Source organism: Mesoplodon bidens (assembly GCF_964165515.1).
Source record: "Mesoplodon bidens genome assembly, chromosome: 7".
NCBI classification, from domain to species: domain Eukaryota; kingdom Metazoa; phylum Chordata; class Mammalia; order Artiodactyla; family Ziphiidae; genus Mesoplodon; species Mesoplodon bidens.
This window is the reverse complement of record NC_138164.1, coordinates 47,057,632-47,073,212: the sequence shown is the minus strand read 5'-3', so window position 1 is coordinate 47,073,212 and position 15,581 is coordinate 47,057,632. Positions and strand designations below refer to the sequence as shown.

Genomic DNA, 15,581 nt, shown 5'->3' with positions numbered 1-15,581 from the left:
ATGGATCCATTTATATGTACACATGTGTAAATATGGCCCCAGTCAGCCTTTCATTTATCATCCCCCACCCCTCCCAGCCCAGGGCTGGGCCAGCTCACTCTCACATTCAGTGGTCACCTATCAAGTCCACCAGTGAACCCCACCCAGGACAGATTCATCACTGGCTATGATGGCGGGACCTGTGTCCCTTGCTGGAAGACACCCAGGCTCTGAAGGCAGACAGCCTTGGGTTCGAATCCTGACCCCGATCCTTGGCACTTGGAGGAGCCCCAGCCCCCCTCTCCCTGACCCTGTTTCTTCATCTGTGCAATGGGGATATTTGCCTCAGAAGGTTGTGGTGAGGATTGACTGCATCTCCTGGGCTTTGCCCTGGGCCTGGTTTATAGTAGGTGCTCCCCAGATGTAAGTTCCTAGTTCTGGTCTCAAGGATCTTCTAAAAGCAGGCTTCTTCACAGTCAGCAGCAGTTTGGGGACTGGGGATGGGGCTTCGTAAGGATGGGGCTGCCCGGGTGGGATTGCTCCCTGCAGCCTGCTGGTGAGCTTGCCCACACCTCCCAGCTCAGGCCATGGCTTCAGAGACTGATCACTCGTGCCAACATGGTCTGGGGTCTTGTCTGCCTCGAAGCACCCCACGGGCTCCAGACTTTCCCTGAGGATCCTTCATTTGTCAAGGCACTGGCCACAAGTCCTTTTCTGAGGACATCTCCTTTGGGAAAGTTTAATATTCCCAGCATCTTCTGTGCTCAGTTTCCTCATCTGTAAAATGGGGATAATAAGAGTGCTACTTCATAGAATTATTGTGAGGATTAATGAGTCAATACTTGTGAAATGTTGAGTGTAGTGCTTGGTGTTAAGAGTTGGCTGTTGTTGGTATTATTATTGTTAGCTACCAAGGTCTAAGGGGGCAAGCCTGGCCACCAAGGTCCTAGAAGGTCAGGGTGACAAGGCAGCCTTATAGAAAGATCAGGGGTCCAGCCTCTTCTTTGGCCACCTCTCAAAGCCCAACTCCAACTGCCCATTCCATAGTCCCACCCCACCCCCAGTCCTCAGCCCCTCCACCAAGTTCCCAGAGTCCCGACCCAAAGATCCCCCAGCCACCGACCTCAACTCTCAGGAATATGGTTTCCCCTCAGGTTGGATTTGATTTGATTTGATTTGATTTTGTTTTGTTTTGTTTCATCTCATTTCAGTCTTCACTTTTCTTGCACGAGTCCATTTATCTCTTCCACGGAGCAGGGTGGGCATGGGCTGAGTTGGGATGACCTCTGTGCTCTGGCGCCTGACCAGGAGCTGGTGCCCAGTCTCACTGTCTCGGGTTGGGGCACCTTTCCAGATGCCAAGCCCTCGGGGGCTCCCTACCCCACCTGTGAGTGGCGCTACGATGCCTGTGCCAGCCCCTGCTTCCAAACCTGCCAGGACCCACGGGCAGCCAGCTGCCAGGATGTGCCCAGGTGAGGTGGCATGGAGTCAAGGTGTGTACCTCAGTGTATTTGAGCATACACCTGAGTGAGTGGGTTTATATGTAGTCTATGGGTTTAGGCATAAGCATATACTGTGGTGTGTGTGTATTCACATGTACCTGTGTAGGTATGTTTTGTGTACTGGGTATGGGGATGTGAGTGAACCAGAGTGAACCTGCCTGATATGGCATATGTGAATGTCGATTTGGGCACGTGTGTATAGTTGAGCCCTGTGGGTGTACAAAGGGTAGCTGGGGGTGCACAGCTGTACACAGCTGTGTATATGTACATGCGTATGAGCTGCATGTATCTGGGTGTTGGTGCAGCTGGGGGTGTGTGCATAAGGTACACTGATGTTTTGGCGGACTGTGTGGACGTATATGTATCCATGTGAATGGCTTTGAGTCCTGCAGGCGTGGAGGAGGAAAGTGAGAATGCGCCTAAATGGAGACACATGTGCATGTGTGAGTGTGGGCACAAGTGTGCACATAACCAGACTTTGTTCGTGTTTTCCTCTCAGTCTGAGGGCAGGAGTGTGCAGCATGCACGTTTGGGTATGTGTGCTCCTGCACATGCTGTCTCCACGGAGGTTCATGTGAGTGTGTACATGAGATGCACACACACACACACGTGTGTCATGAGAAAGGATGAGGTCTGTGCTCCGTCCAGGTGAAAGGCGGTGGCCCTCCTGGTGCTCCAGACCTCTGACTGGCACACTGCTCTGTCCTCAGGGTGGAAGGCTGTGTGCCTGTGTGCCCCACCCCCAGGGTCCTGGATGAAGTCACACAGAGATGCGTCTACGTGGAGGACTGTGAGTGGCCTGGACTTCTCATCCCTCCTTGGACCTGTAAATCCCCCGGGTCTCATTGACCAGTCATGCTCACCAGAGCCCCCAGGTCCCTGGTGAAACAGGGTCAGCATAGGGGCCTCCGGAAGGAGAGCACTCTAGAGCAGGCAGGGGCCTCATCTGGTCCATTCCCCCCAGTTCACAGAGAGAAAAATGAGGCCCATGTGGGGAAGGGACTGGCTTGGGTCACGTGTTGAGAATGCGGCCAGACTTAGACCTGAGGTCTCTGGGCTCTGGGCTCAGGGTTTGAGGTGTGGGACAGGGTCCAGACCTGCTAACACCACGTGACAGAGTCCCTGGGTTGGTCAGGCAGGCTGACTGGCCGTCAGAAGCTGCCTACCCCCCTCACCAAGGGTGCCAGCCCAGGAGCCCCACATCACAGCCCTGCCCAGTGATGACCCCTGGGGCAGCAGTGGCCCCACTGGCTGAGCCTCTTCTCTGGTCTGCCCCAGGTGTGGAGCCTATGGTTTTGGTTCCCACGGAGGCCTTTGGCAACGAGACCCTGCCTCCCGGTCAAGAGCTGCCCACCCCCAGTGATGAGGAGCTGCAGTCTCCACAGGAAGCTCCCGGGGCCCCATCCCACAGGCCATCACCCACGCCAGCTGTCCCGCTCACCACGGCCCTGAACCCACCCATGACAGCCACTGAGGGGCCAGCTCTGTCTCCAGGCCCCACCCAGGCCACTCAGAAGCAGCCACCAGGGGTCACTGCATCTAATGTCCCTGAGCACCCCACAGAGGCCCCAGCCAGCACGGGAGTGACCGTCAGCCACCTGGCCACCCCCCGTGTCCCAGAGCCCTCATCCCTTCCCCTTTCACAGCAGATTCCCACATCAGGCATGGGGTCGGGTGCCATGGAGACGACCAGGGTGACTGTGATCTTTGCAGGGAGCGCCAACGTCACAGTCTCCTCCCTGTCACCCCCTGCACCTCGCTTCCCTCTTGTGACCAAAGCCGTGACGGTCCTAGGCCTTGGCTCCTTGCCTGTTAAGACGACACCCCTCCAGCCCTCCCCGAGCCTGGAGTTGCCCGCAAGTCCCTCCTCCAGGCCTGTGGCTTCCCCTGCAGTGACCTCCAGGCCTCCCACTTCCTCAGGATCCCATGAGGCTTTGCCGACACCTGCAATAACGGAGGTCATGACGGGGACAGGGATCCTCCAGCCCATACAGTCCCAGAGCATTTCCAGCCCCAGCAGCCCCCCCGCTGAGGCTAGAACAGCCGCAGAACAGATTCCTGCCAGTCCCCTGGTGACTGAGATGGTGGAGACAGCGCCATCCACAGAGAAGGTCCACCCTGGGCCCAGCCAGGCCACGGGCACACCAGCATCCCCACTGCCGAGCCCATTCCCCACAGCCCCGCCCCGCCCCGCTTCGCATGCCACCGCAGCCACCAGGCCTCCCGCTCTGCCCTCGGGGCCTGCAGCTGCCGCCAGCCTGTCCACGGTCGCTCGTGGGCTGGGGGCCACACCCTTCACATCTCTGGAGTCAACTCGGCAGCCCCAGCTCCTCTCTGGTCTGCCTCCCGACACCAGCCTGCCCCTGGCCAAGGTGGGCACGTCCGCCCCCGTGGCCACGCCCGGCCCCAGCGTCTCTGCCATCCCCCCTCCACTGCAGCAACAGGCCGCATCTCCCACTGTGGCCACGACTCTGCCTGCTCGGACACTCAGCCCCACACTGCCTCTCACCCCGGCTGTCCTGGCCCAGGTGCACCCGCCCAGTCATTTGGTCCCTCAGGCAACAGGCACAGCTCCAGACCTGCTTCTGGGGGCCACGCTGCCAGCCTCTGGGGTCGTGGCTGTGGCTCTGGCTGGGGGGGCGGCCTCCACAGTATCTGCTGGCCCACGAAAGAGCACCACGGAGAAGATGGCCATCCTGTCCAAGCAAGTGTCTCAGCCCACCTGGATATATGGCTCTGCCCAGGGGGGCCCCACAGAGCTCACGCCTGCTGTGGCCCACACTGCTGCTACCTTGGTGATGGAAGCTGAGGGCCCCTGGGCTGGCACAGTACCACTGGTGCCCACGTCCCACCCGCTGAGCAGAGTCTCAGCCAGGACGGCCTCCCGAGAGAGCTCGCTGGTTCTGCTCCCCCAGCTGGCTGAGTCCCATGGCACCTCGGCAGGACCTCAGCCCCAAGCAGAGCCGGAGGGAGAGGCTACCACCGAGCAGTCTGGGCGCTCGGCTCCAGCCCAGAGCATCTCGGCAGTTTCGGCCGAGGCCTTGGCCACCACCACTGAAGCCAGTACACCTGCCGCCTGTGTCGTGAGTGACTTGTCAGGGTTCTACCCCTGTACATGAACCCTCCATGCCTTCCCTCCTCCTGTACCCCGGGGCTTGGACACCATCGTGCTCTCATGTCCTCAAGGTCGGCGGCAGCTTCTCCTTAGCCAGCTTCCAGGCTGCCAGATGGCCGTTTAGTCACCATCCTGACCCCTGCCCCAAGCTCCTGGAGCCTGCAAATTCTCCAGGCTCCTCTGGGCCTCTGATGCCATAGCACATCCCTGCATGCCCCACCTGGGACGCAGGGGCCCATTGGGTGGCTTGGTGTCACAGCATGGTGTGGTGTTGTGTGCATTGCACGTATGTGTGAACCCATATGGGACTGTGTGTGAACTCGTTTGCGTTTACGTGTATGGGACTCCATGTGAACGCTCATCTGTCTGTGTGTGTGTTCTTGTGCATATGATGTGTGGTGTTCCAAGATGGTATATGTCTATACGTTTGTAAGAAAAGAGATAAACTGTGTGTGCGTGCGTGCGCTTGGGTTTCTACGAGTCTGAGCTAGCGGGCCTGCATACCTATGTACCTAGAACTCTCTGCAGGGCCAGGTGGATGTGCAGACTCTCTGGGACTCAATCCCCCGACCCCAGTCTCACTCTTAGCCCAGCCCTAGGCCCCTGATGGTGTGTTGGGTGGGTGGAGGGAGGGTGAAGGCACCGTTCCCTTGTCGTTGTACCTCAGGGTCCCCTACCTGCCAGAACCTACGGGGTAAGGATCTGTGCCCTTACGGCTTGGGGGTAGGTGGGGCAGGGGAATGAGTGACCATGGTCCCAAGGGGATCGCTCAGGCTGTTCCTCCACCCTGTGCCCCAGCCAATCGCCGAGCAGGACTGCGTCCGCCACATCTGCCTGGAGGGCCAACTGATCCGAGTGAACCAGTCCCAGCACTGTCCCCAGGGCACTTCACCCCCTAGCTGTGGGGTCCTGGGCCTCGCAGTGAGGGTGGGCGGTGACCGCTGCTGCCCCTTCTGGGAGTGTGCCTGTGAGTCGTGGGGTCCGCGGGCACCTCCCATGTCTTTCTCGTACCCCGAACCCGGCACAATCTCTGCCCCTCACCTGTGTGCTTTCCAGCCTCAGGGTAACCCTGACATGAACCCCCTGTGGGACCTCTGAGCCCTGACCTGGCAGATTTCCTACCCTTGTGACCTCTGATCTCTGTGTGACAGTCCAGCCCCTCAAGGCCTCTGGATCACGCAGGAGAAGGCCTCATGTTCCTGGGTGGCCTTGGCCCCAGGGGCATCTGTTTATTCTTCCTGTCCCTGCCCTCCCCAGGCCGGTGCTCAATCTTCCCTGATCTGAGCTTTGTCACCTTCGACGGGAGCTACGTAGCCCTGTTCAAGGAGGCCATCTACATCCTCAGCCAGAGCCCCGATGAAATGGTCACTGTCCACGTCCTCGACTGCAAAAGTGCCAACCTGGTGACTGTCCCCGGCTTCCCTTCCTGCTGGGGCCTTGGGACCTGACTAGGTTTGGAGGGGAGACTGAGCCGTGCGTTGGGTTTTGAGGGTTATCAGAGGCGAGGACAGATGAAGAGGCCCCTGCAGCAGCTCCATCTGTCTCAGTCATGGGGCTCTTCTGGAACCAGCGCCTGGGGAAAGAGTGAGTGGAGCGCCACCTCCTGGCCCTTCCTGGGGCCTGCACCGTTCCCAGCTGCCTAGGCCCCTGTGAGAGGCACTGAAATGCAGAGGAGCTGGGATGCCACGCCTAGGATATGGCCTGTGGTCAAGGGTGCTGGCTGCGGGGAACCGCCTACTAGGATGCTCCCATGAGCCAGGTGAAAGGAGGCAGCTTTCTGGGGGGCTTGCAGGAGGTCAGGTGGAAGCAGAATGTTCTGTGGGACTCTGTGCACCATCTGCACAGCCCCAGTGGGTGCCCCTAGCATACTGAGGCAAGGTTGGGTTGCAGGGGGGAAGAGTTGCTCCCCAGGAGGAGGCGGCAGCAGGGCTCCAGGTGGATGAGGGCTGGGTTCTCTCTGCAGGGGCACCTGAACTGGCCGCCATTCTGCCTGGTGATGCTGAATGTGACTCACCTGACCCATCAGGTCACCATTGACCGCTTCAGCCGGAAGGTGAGTGCATCAAAGAGCAAGCCCCCAGGGAAAGGCAGCAGTCAGGCGGGGGGCGGAGCATCAGGGGAGGAGGGGCTTTGAGGCTTATTCACAACTGGGAGTCAGGGTAGGGAGGGATCCTCTTATTTTAAAGAAAAATAATGCAAAATCAGGTATATTTGGAGGTGATTTTAATTAGAATATTTGTGGCCACTCTTTTTTTTTTTTTTTTTTTTATGCGGTACGCGGGCCTCTCACTGTTGTGGCCTCTCCCGTTGCGGGGCACAGGCTCCGGACGCGCAGGGTCGGCGGCCATGGCTCACGGGCCAAGCCGCTCCGCGGCATGTGGGATCTTCCCAGACCGGGGCACGAACCCGTGTCCCCTGCATCGGCAGGCGGACTCTCAACCACTGCGCCACCAGGGAAGCCCTGTGGCCACTCTTAATGTCAGGGGAGGAAGTGTACCAGGAGGAATATTGCAACCGAAAAGAAGTTAAATGGCAAGAGACAGTAGCCTTACATGATTGTGGTTAAAATATCTCACTTCTGCAGTGTTTACCAAAATATAAGGCCATGTGAACACACGAAGCTGCATCGGCTTCACATCAAGCCCACCTCTGTCAAGGAGGCTGGTGCCCAACGACAACCCACCCTCTGTGGGGTACCCACCCCGAGGGTTCTGCCTTAGCTCTTCCCAGTGCGGGGGTGAGTAGGGCTGACTCATCTCCTCCTCAGGTCCCAAAGTGTCGGCTCTCCCCGCCTGTTCCTGAGCTCAGACCTGCAGCCTTGTTACTAGAATCTGCTCTTGAACATTGAACACAAGGGCCACACCGTGTGAGACTCCCAGGAACAAGGCTTAGGGCAGTGGGTTTTCCATGAGATGGAGGCTTAAGCATAAAAATCCCTGGGTTTCATCCCAGGTGCTCCAGCATTGTGGAGCCCATGGCCCTGTCTGTACAGCTCGGAAGGCTAGGTTGAGAGAGCCAGGGACTTGCCCAAGGTCAAAGTTTTCCGACTACTGGGCTAGGGCTCCCTCTATTCAACACAGTAGTTTATGCACTGGATAATTTGCAAAGTGATTAATAAAACAGTGATTCTTGGGTGGGAGGGTATAAAGTCATTATAAATATTTTAAAATCCTAATATTTTCATCTCCCATTTCCACATAGTAAAACTAATAATCCATAATACATACAAATTTAACCTTGTCTGTAAGTAGCAGGGGTTGTAGCTTTGAGTTTAAAGTATTGCATATTTAACAAACATTGCTTGAGCCCCCAGTTCATGTCAGGCCCAAAGGCAGGTGCTGGGGATTCAAAGGTGAGTGAGACACAGTTTTTGCCCTTAAGAAACTCACAGCCCATGGAGGGCCTTGATGAGGGAACAAATCTGTCTTAAAGCCCAGCACAGAGCTGGGGAGACCCCAGAGAAGGGGTACCCAACCCAGCGGCTGGGGATTTAGAGTCAGTCTCCCAGAAGAAATGATCTGAGCAGAATCAGAAAAAAAGAGTGATTAGAAGGGCTCAGGATTCTTTGGACATGTAGATGTCGCCTGCCTCCAGCTGTTGCATTTCTTGTTTCATTGTTTTGTGCTCGTAACATGTTTTTAGAACTTTTCCATGCCACCTTGCACTGTGTCTTGGTTGCGTGTGCCTGAAACAGAGCCTGCCATGTAGCAGATGCTCAATAACTGCTAGTTGGATAAATGGATGGATGGAGAGAGGGATGGACGGACAGACAGGCAGACAAGCTGTGCTCACACTGAACACCCTCCCCCACAAGGTGTTTGTGGACTTGCAGCCTGTGTGGCCCCCTGTGAGCAGGTACGGGTTCAGAATTGAGGACACAGGCCACATGTATGTGATCCGGACGCCATCACACATCCAGATCCAGTGGCTCCACAGCTCAGGACTCATGATCCTGGAGGCCAGCAAAGCCAGCAAGGCCCAGGGCCGTGGCCTCTGCGGTGAGGTGGGACCCAGCTGGGGGGGAGGGGGATGCTTCCTGGGTCCACCTCTGCCCCCAGACACAGGTTCCCCTGGAACAGGGAAAGCTGGGACAGAGTGCCAGGCCAGAGGTGGGACCAGCAGAGCTGCCAGGGCAGAGACCTAATGTTTTGTGTTCTAGGGCTGAAGCTGCCAGCAGGGAGATGGCGCAGGGCTCTGGCCTTGGCCAGTTGTCACTTCAGCCGAGATTGTCAGCTTCGCTGATCGCTTCCTAACACCAGATAATCTTCCCTGTCTGCCTATGCCTGGGCACTTCACAAAACACTTCTACACTCTGATCTCACTTATTCCAGGTCATCCACACAATAGCCCTGAGGGATGGCCATTGAACTAAAGAAGAAAGGGGGCTCAGAGAGGTTAAGTGGCTTGCCTAAGATCACACAGCAGAGCTGCCACAACACAAAACTAGTACTCTTCAGGCTGCAGCATGGTTGCAGAGAGCATGCCCTAAGGGCCTGGATGTATTTTGATAAGAACAAGGGGTACAGGAGGAGTCTAAGTGTGGACTGCCGCTCCTTGCAGGTGCAGAAGGATGTGGGCCCCCATAAGGTGCTCCATGACAAACTGTTGTGATGATGATGATGGGTGACATAGGAATACTTACACACACATACTTGCATGCCCTCCATCTGTAAATCTGCACCCATTTTATTCATTCACACTCATGCCTCTGTGTTCAAAATGCCTTTTACACATGAGCTAACAAGTGTGAGCCTGCTCCCTGCTCATTCTTTCATTCGTGCAACACATAAACACATATTTACCATGTACCAGTCACTAGAGACAGAACAGTAGGCAAAAAAGACAAAATGTGTCTTATGAAGCTTCCATTCTTACTGGCACAAACTTCTCTCCTTACACACACACACACACACACACACACACACACACACACACATCACCATCACCACCTCCTCCGCTATCCCTTTCGCACCATTTTTTCCTTCTACTATTTGTGCCTGATGCAGAGCGCTGTGGTCAGCCTCTGGCAGGCCAGCTTCTCCCTAGGATGCCTTTGTGACACCCTTCAGTGACTCAATGCCAAGACCAAAAATCTGACCATTGGGACTGTTGACAAAAATCTGAGGATTTTGTAGTACATCCTGCTTTATATTCACAAAATTGGTGACTGGAGGTGTCAGAGAGGAAGTCAGCAAATTTATTTCTATTTTATCCAGACTAACATTGGTATCTTGGGCACCTGCTAGGCAACTTGGGGGACTATTGAGAGAGTGAGACTATAAGGGAAAATGAATCTTTGCACTCAGAGAGCAAAACAGACCTGCAAACTGAACCTGTTACACAGAATCGGGACAGTCATGGATGGTGCATCTGAGGGGCCCGTGAAGGAAGGACTTCTGAGAAAGTGTTTCAGACAGAAGGAGCAGCATAAGCAAAGTTAAGGGCAGGGAAGTGTGTGTTTGGAGCCTAGAGTGTGAGAGATGAAGCTGGAGGTTAAGGTCAGGTTAGAAGCTGTGACAGATAAACTTCAGCCCTGCCCCCGTCTCAGTGCCTTAACACAATAGAAGTTTATTCCTTGCACACATAAATTCCCAAATGGAGATTCCTTCCATCCTGTGGCTCTGCCATTTTCAACACAAGCTTCCAACTGCATAGAAGGGAAAAGAGCCGGGCAGGTTTTACGGATCCAACCTGGAAGTGGTGCCCATAACCTTCACTCATGTTCCATTGGCGGGGACTTACCACATGGTCTCACCAACCACAGGAGAGCCTGGGAGAAATAGGCTAGTGGACTGCCCAGGAAGGGGAGGAAACAGGTGTTATAATTAGCTAGCAATCTCTGCTAAAGCAGATTTTTTGGAGTAACTTTTGATTTTGATATAACGTTAAACTTAGAAGTTGCAAAAATAGTATAAGGAACTCCTATGTACTTTTGACCCAGATTTACCAAGTGTTCACATTTTGCCTATTTGCTTCTCTTTCTCTCTCTCTCCATATATATATATATATATATATATATATATATATGCGTGTATATATTATATATATACATACATATGCGTGTATATCATTTATATATGTATATATGCCTTTTTATATATTCACTTTTCTATGCATATGCCTTTTACATAAGTGCATTTTTTCTGAACCATTTGAAAATATGTTTGAGACATTGTGTTCCTTTATCCTTAGATACTTCGGTGTGTGTTTCCTAAACAAAGACAGTTTCTTACACAGTGCATTTCTTAGCTTCTCTGTACCTTATTTCTCTCATCTATAAAGTGGGGATAACAGTGATACCAGCCTCAAAGAATTATTGTGAGGAATATTCAGTGTGACAGCTGGGGACCTGGGAGGGGTGATTATTATGGCCACTGGGGTGATTCTGCCCCTTTCAGGTATCTGTGATGGGGACGCAGCCAATGACCTCACCCTGGAGGATGGCTCTGTGGTGGGTGAGGCCGAGGACCCTGCTCCCTTTCTGGACAGCTGGCAGGTGCCCAGCTCCCTGACCTCGGTGGGCCAGACCCGCTTCCGCCCGGACAGCTGTGCCACGGCCGACTGCTCTCCCTGCCTTCGCATGGTGTCCAACCACACATTCAGCGTCTGCAACCGCTTTGTAGGTGTCACCTGGGTCCAGCGTGGGGGGACCTCCTGGGCTGAGAATGGCAGCATCTACCTGCAGGGGGCGAGCTCCCTAGAGGTGTTGATCTTGGGACAGATTGGGAGCCTGCCAAAGCTCCGTGTTGCCCCTGGGCCGGGCTGGGAGGAGCTGAGCCCTGAGATACGGGGGAGGTGGGTAGGCAGCACCGTCTGATGCACGACCCAGGTCACCCCGGAGTCATTCTGTGAGCTGTGGATCCGGGACACCAAGTACGTGCAGCAGCCCTGCGTGGCACTGACCGTGTACGTGGCCATGTGCCACAAGTTCCACGTGTGCATCAAGTGGCGACGCTCCGACTACTGCCGTGAGTTGCAGGGGTGGGGAGGGGGAGGGGGAGGAGAGGGGAAGGGCCGGGGGGGTCTCCTCCATGGCTGCTGTTGCTCTCACCCCTCACCCCTGTTAGAGTGGGAGAAGGGCTCACAGACCTGAGTCCAGGTCTAGGCTTTCCCAGATTTAATTAGTCATTCACTCACTAATGGATATTAATTAATAAATTTATAAATATTTTCTAAATAAATCTATAAACATACTAACAAATTAAAATTTTTAACTTTTATTATACTTTAAATAAATACATCAAATACATGTTTTATGTTTATTATTTAGTTTCTTTGAGTCTCCTTGCCTCATCTGTAAAATGGGGGTGGTCATAGCACTTTCTTTTTTTTTTTTTTTTTTTTTTTTTTGCGGTACGCGGGCCTCTCACTGCCGTGGCCTCTCCCGTTGCGGAGCACAGGCTCCAGACGCGCAGGCTCAGCGGCCATGGCTCACCGGCCCAGCCGCTCCGCGGCATGTGGGATCTTCCCGGACCAGGGCACGAACCCGTGTCCCCTGCATCGGCAGGCGGACTCTCAACCACTGCGCCACCAGGGAAGCCCCATAACACTTTCTTGAGGGTCGTTTTGAAGATGACATGAGATAATGTGTACAGAGTGCCTCACACAGGCCCATCACACGTTACTATCCAGTAAATATTAGTTCCTTTCTCCTTTTAGTCATGTTTCTCTTTTCGTCTCTCCTCTCCTTCATTGAGGATGGACGTGAGAGCCATTCCTCCCCACCCCCATTAGGTTTGCACTAGTGGGGTAGGCAGGGGTGGACCAGCCTAGAGTATTGTGATTTATAAATGTGAACACATCCAGAAAGGCTGGCAACAGCTCACAGGAAGGCCAAACCTATAATAAGACAGATAGAAGATGAAAAGACAAAATCATCTAGAGTAGTGTTTTTCAAACTGTGGATCCCAACTCAGTGGGTATGAAATCAGCATACCCACTGATTTGGGCGTCAGCATCAGCATTTTTAAAATGCAATAGAATAAAAAATACTAGTGTGTACTGCACCTGGAATGATTAAGTATTGTCTTGTGAAAAGGTTTTTTGTTTCAATATATCAGTGATTCTCAATCCCAGCTACCCTTTGAAATCACCCAGTGAACTTCAAAAAGTACTCATGCTTGGACCCCACAATCAGAAATGCTAATTCAATTGGTCTGAGGTGGGATTCCAGCCATGGTGTTGCAAAAACTCTCAGTGATTCTTTTACAGTGGCTTGAGGAGCACTGTTTACATGCACGTGTATATTGGACCACAACGTGAGATCTAGTTTTTACAATCAAGAAAGTTTGGAGGACTTCCCTGGTGGCACAGTGGTCAAGAGTCCGCCTGCCGATGCAGGGGACACGGGTTCGTGCCCCGGTCCGGGAAGATCCCACATGCCGCGGAGCGGCTGGGCCCGTGAGCCATGGCCGCTGAGCCTGCGCGTCTGGAGCCTGTGCTCCGCAACGGGAGAGACCACAACAGTGAGAGGCCCGCGTACCGCAAAAAAAAAAAAAAGAAAAAAAAGAAAGTTTGGAAACACTGATCTATAGCAAGGGGTTGGCAAATGTTTTCTGTAAAGGACCAGATAGTAAATATTTGAGGCTTTTGGGACCATATGGTCTCTGTCACAATTACTCAGCTCTGCTCTTGTAGCACAAAAGCAGCCAGATACAATGGGTAAATGAATGGGCGTGGCTGTGTTTCAATAAAACTTTATTTGCAGAAACAGGCAGCAGGCTGGATTTGGGCTGTGGGCTGTGCTTTGCTGGCTCCTGATCTAGAGGAAGGAGGCAATGACACTAAACCCCTTTGCACTCTCTGCTGAGGCACAGATGATACTCTGAGCCCCCTCCTCACTCTGCCTGGGGTCTGAGCTCAGGCTGGTGCCCGCTGCTGTGCCCCTGCAGCCTTCCTGTGCCCCAGCGACTCCACATACCAGGCATGTGTGGCAGCCTGTGAGCCCCCCGAGACGTGCCAGGATGGGTTGCTGGGCCCGCTGGACCCAGAGCAGTGCCAGGTGCTGGGCGAGGGCTGTGTCTGCTCTGAGGGCACTATCTTGCACCGGCGCCGCTCGGGGCTCTGCATCCCCGAGGAGAAGTGCGGTAGGTTCCTGCCCTCCCTGGGCAGGGCCCTCTCCTCAACCTAGGGTCTCCTTCACCCTCCTGCTACCCATGGCTGAGGCCTCCTGCATCCCTCCAGGTCTACTCTGGGGGTGGTCAGTTTCCCAGGGAGGGTCTGGCCTGGGACAGTCTGGGTGTCCCCACCTTCCTCAGTCCCCTGCACCCTGCCATGCCCACTGCAGCCTGCACGGACAGCACGGGGGTGCCGTGGGCCCTGGGGGAGACCTGGAACTGCTCCCTCAGTGGCTGTTGCCAGCACCAGTGCCAAGCTCCGGACACCATCGTCCCAGTGGGACCGGGCTGCCCAGACCCCCGCCCTGAAAGCTGCCCGCGCTTCGGGGAGGTGGCTCTGCTCCTGCCCACCGAGGATCCCTGCTGCCTGGGGACTGTTTGTGGTGAGTCCCACCCTGCACTTCCCTAGACCTCAACTGTAAGATGGTTAAAAGGCTCCAGCTCTGCCTCTTAACCTTGGTGGATAGGATAAGGCCTGGAGAAATGAAAGTGTCTTATGGGGGTGTGCTGGGGGGAGTGGGGGACCTGCGGTGGGGTGGGGGAGCTGCGCCCTATGAGTCAGTGTGGGGCACGGCTTAAAGGCACGGGCTCTGGAGCCAGGCAGCCTGGTGGGTGCTCCCTCCACCACCTTGCAGCCTTGTGACCTCAGGAGATCATTTAACATCCTCCATGCCTCAGTCAATTCTGTAACATGAGGCTGATAATAGTACCCACCTTCTGGGTCGTTATGCGAATGACAGAAGTTGATACTGATCTAGTAGAACAGCAGTGGGCATATGGCCCAGCTCAAGGAATGTTAACTCTGATTGCTCTTCTGTCTCAGTCCGGGACCCTGTGTGACCCTCAGAGGTCCCCTCCAAGAACATGGGTCCTGGAGGCTAGGGGAAGTACTGGGGGCCAGGTGTCCAGGGGCTGGGCGGTGCTGGAGGCTGAGGGAGTCCCAGCCTCCAGGTGACAGTCCCTGTGGCCCCTGGGCCAGTGTGTAACCAGACTCTGTGTGAGGGCCTCGCCCCCACCTGCAGCCCAGGCCACCGACTCCTCACCCACTTCCAGGAGGACTCCTGCTGCCCCAGCTACAGTTGTGGTGAGAAGTCCCAGCGTGGGGGATAGGGGAGGATACCTACCACCCAGGGGCAGGGAAGCCCTGCAGCCGGGCGAGGGGAGCAAGGACAGCTCTGGGGACTGGGTTCTGGCTGGAGATGAAAGCAGAGCTAGGGTGGGGGTCCAGGTGTGGCCATGCAGGGTCTGCTCCCAGTGCCAAAATTCTGTCTTTTCCCCAGAGTGCGACCCAGACCTGTGTGAGGCAGAGCTGGTCCCCAGCTGTCGCCAGGACCAGACCCTGATTGCGGGCCGCCTGGGGGATTCGTGCTGCACCTCCTACTTCTGTGGTGGGTCGCCATGCCATCAGATGTTAACATGCATGCCTGGAGCACAGCCACCTCCTTCCTCACCCTGGCTTCCCTGGGTGGCTGGGAGGAAAGGGTGGGGATCTTCTGGTGGAGTGGGCACGGGGAGAAAGGTGAGATCTCTGTCCAAAAGTGTAGGACGAAGAGGAAACCACCACCGCTTCACCCCATACATTACTGAGCACAAGAAAATTGGTGCTTGTTCAGTGTAAGAGTTTAGGTGGATGTGAGAGAGAACTTCCAGGTTCTGCCTCCAGGACAGGTCACACAGGACTGTGGAACACTGCTAGTGTTACCGAACCAAACTTGCGTCCTCTCACCTGCAGGCAGTACAGCTAAGCTATTGACACTGGGATGGGATGAAGGAAAAATGCAGCGTTTATTGAAGGTGCCAAGCAAGGAGAACAGGTGGCTAATGCTCAAAAGACCCAAATTCCTTGCTTGGCGCCTGCAATAAATGCTG

General features: G+C 54.9%; 1 protein-coding gene across 1 annotated transcript in view; it reads left to right on the top strand.

Moving 5' to 3' along the window:
* Nucleotides 1-15,581, top strand: part of OTOG (otogelin) — a gene marked incomplete at both ends in the record, with an annotated part of 86,081 nt that overhangs the window by 59,254 nt on the left and 11,246 nt on the right. Inside the window, 13 exons of the mRNA XM_081239583.1 lie at nt 1,334-1,451; nt 2,192-2,271; nt 2,760-4,564; nt 5,395-5,563; nt 5,854-5,999; nt 6,560-6,649; nt 8,411-8,594; nt 10,995-11,215; nt 11,426-11,564; nt 13,488-13,682; nt 13,883-14,095; nt 14,692-14,796; nt 14,993-15,100. Coding sequence (XP_081095709.1) covers nt 1,334-1,451; nt 2,192-2,271; nt 2,760-4,564; nt 5,395-5,563; nt 5,854-5,999; nt 6,560-6,649; nt 8,411-8,594; nt 10,995-11,215; nt 11,426-11,564; nt 13,488-13,682; nt 13,883-14,095; nt 14,692-14,796; nt 14,993-15,100 — 3,573 coding nt within the window. The remainder of the gene's footprint in view (nt 1-1,333; nt 1,452-2,191; nt 2,272-2,759; nt 4,565-5,394; nt 5,564-5,853; nt 6,000-6,559; nt 6,650-8,410; nt 8,595-10,994; nt 11,216-11,425; nt 11,565-13,487; nt 13,683-13,882; nt 14,096-14,691; nt 14,797-14,992; nt 15,101-15,581) is intronic.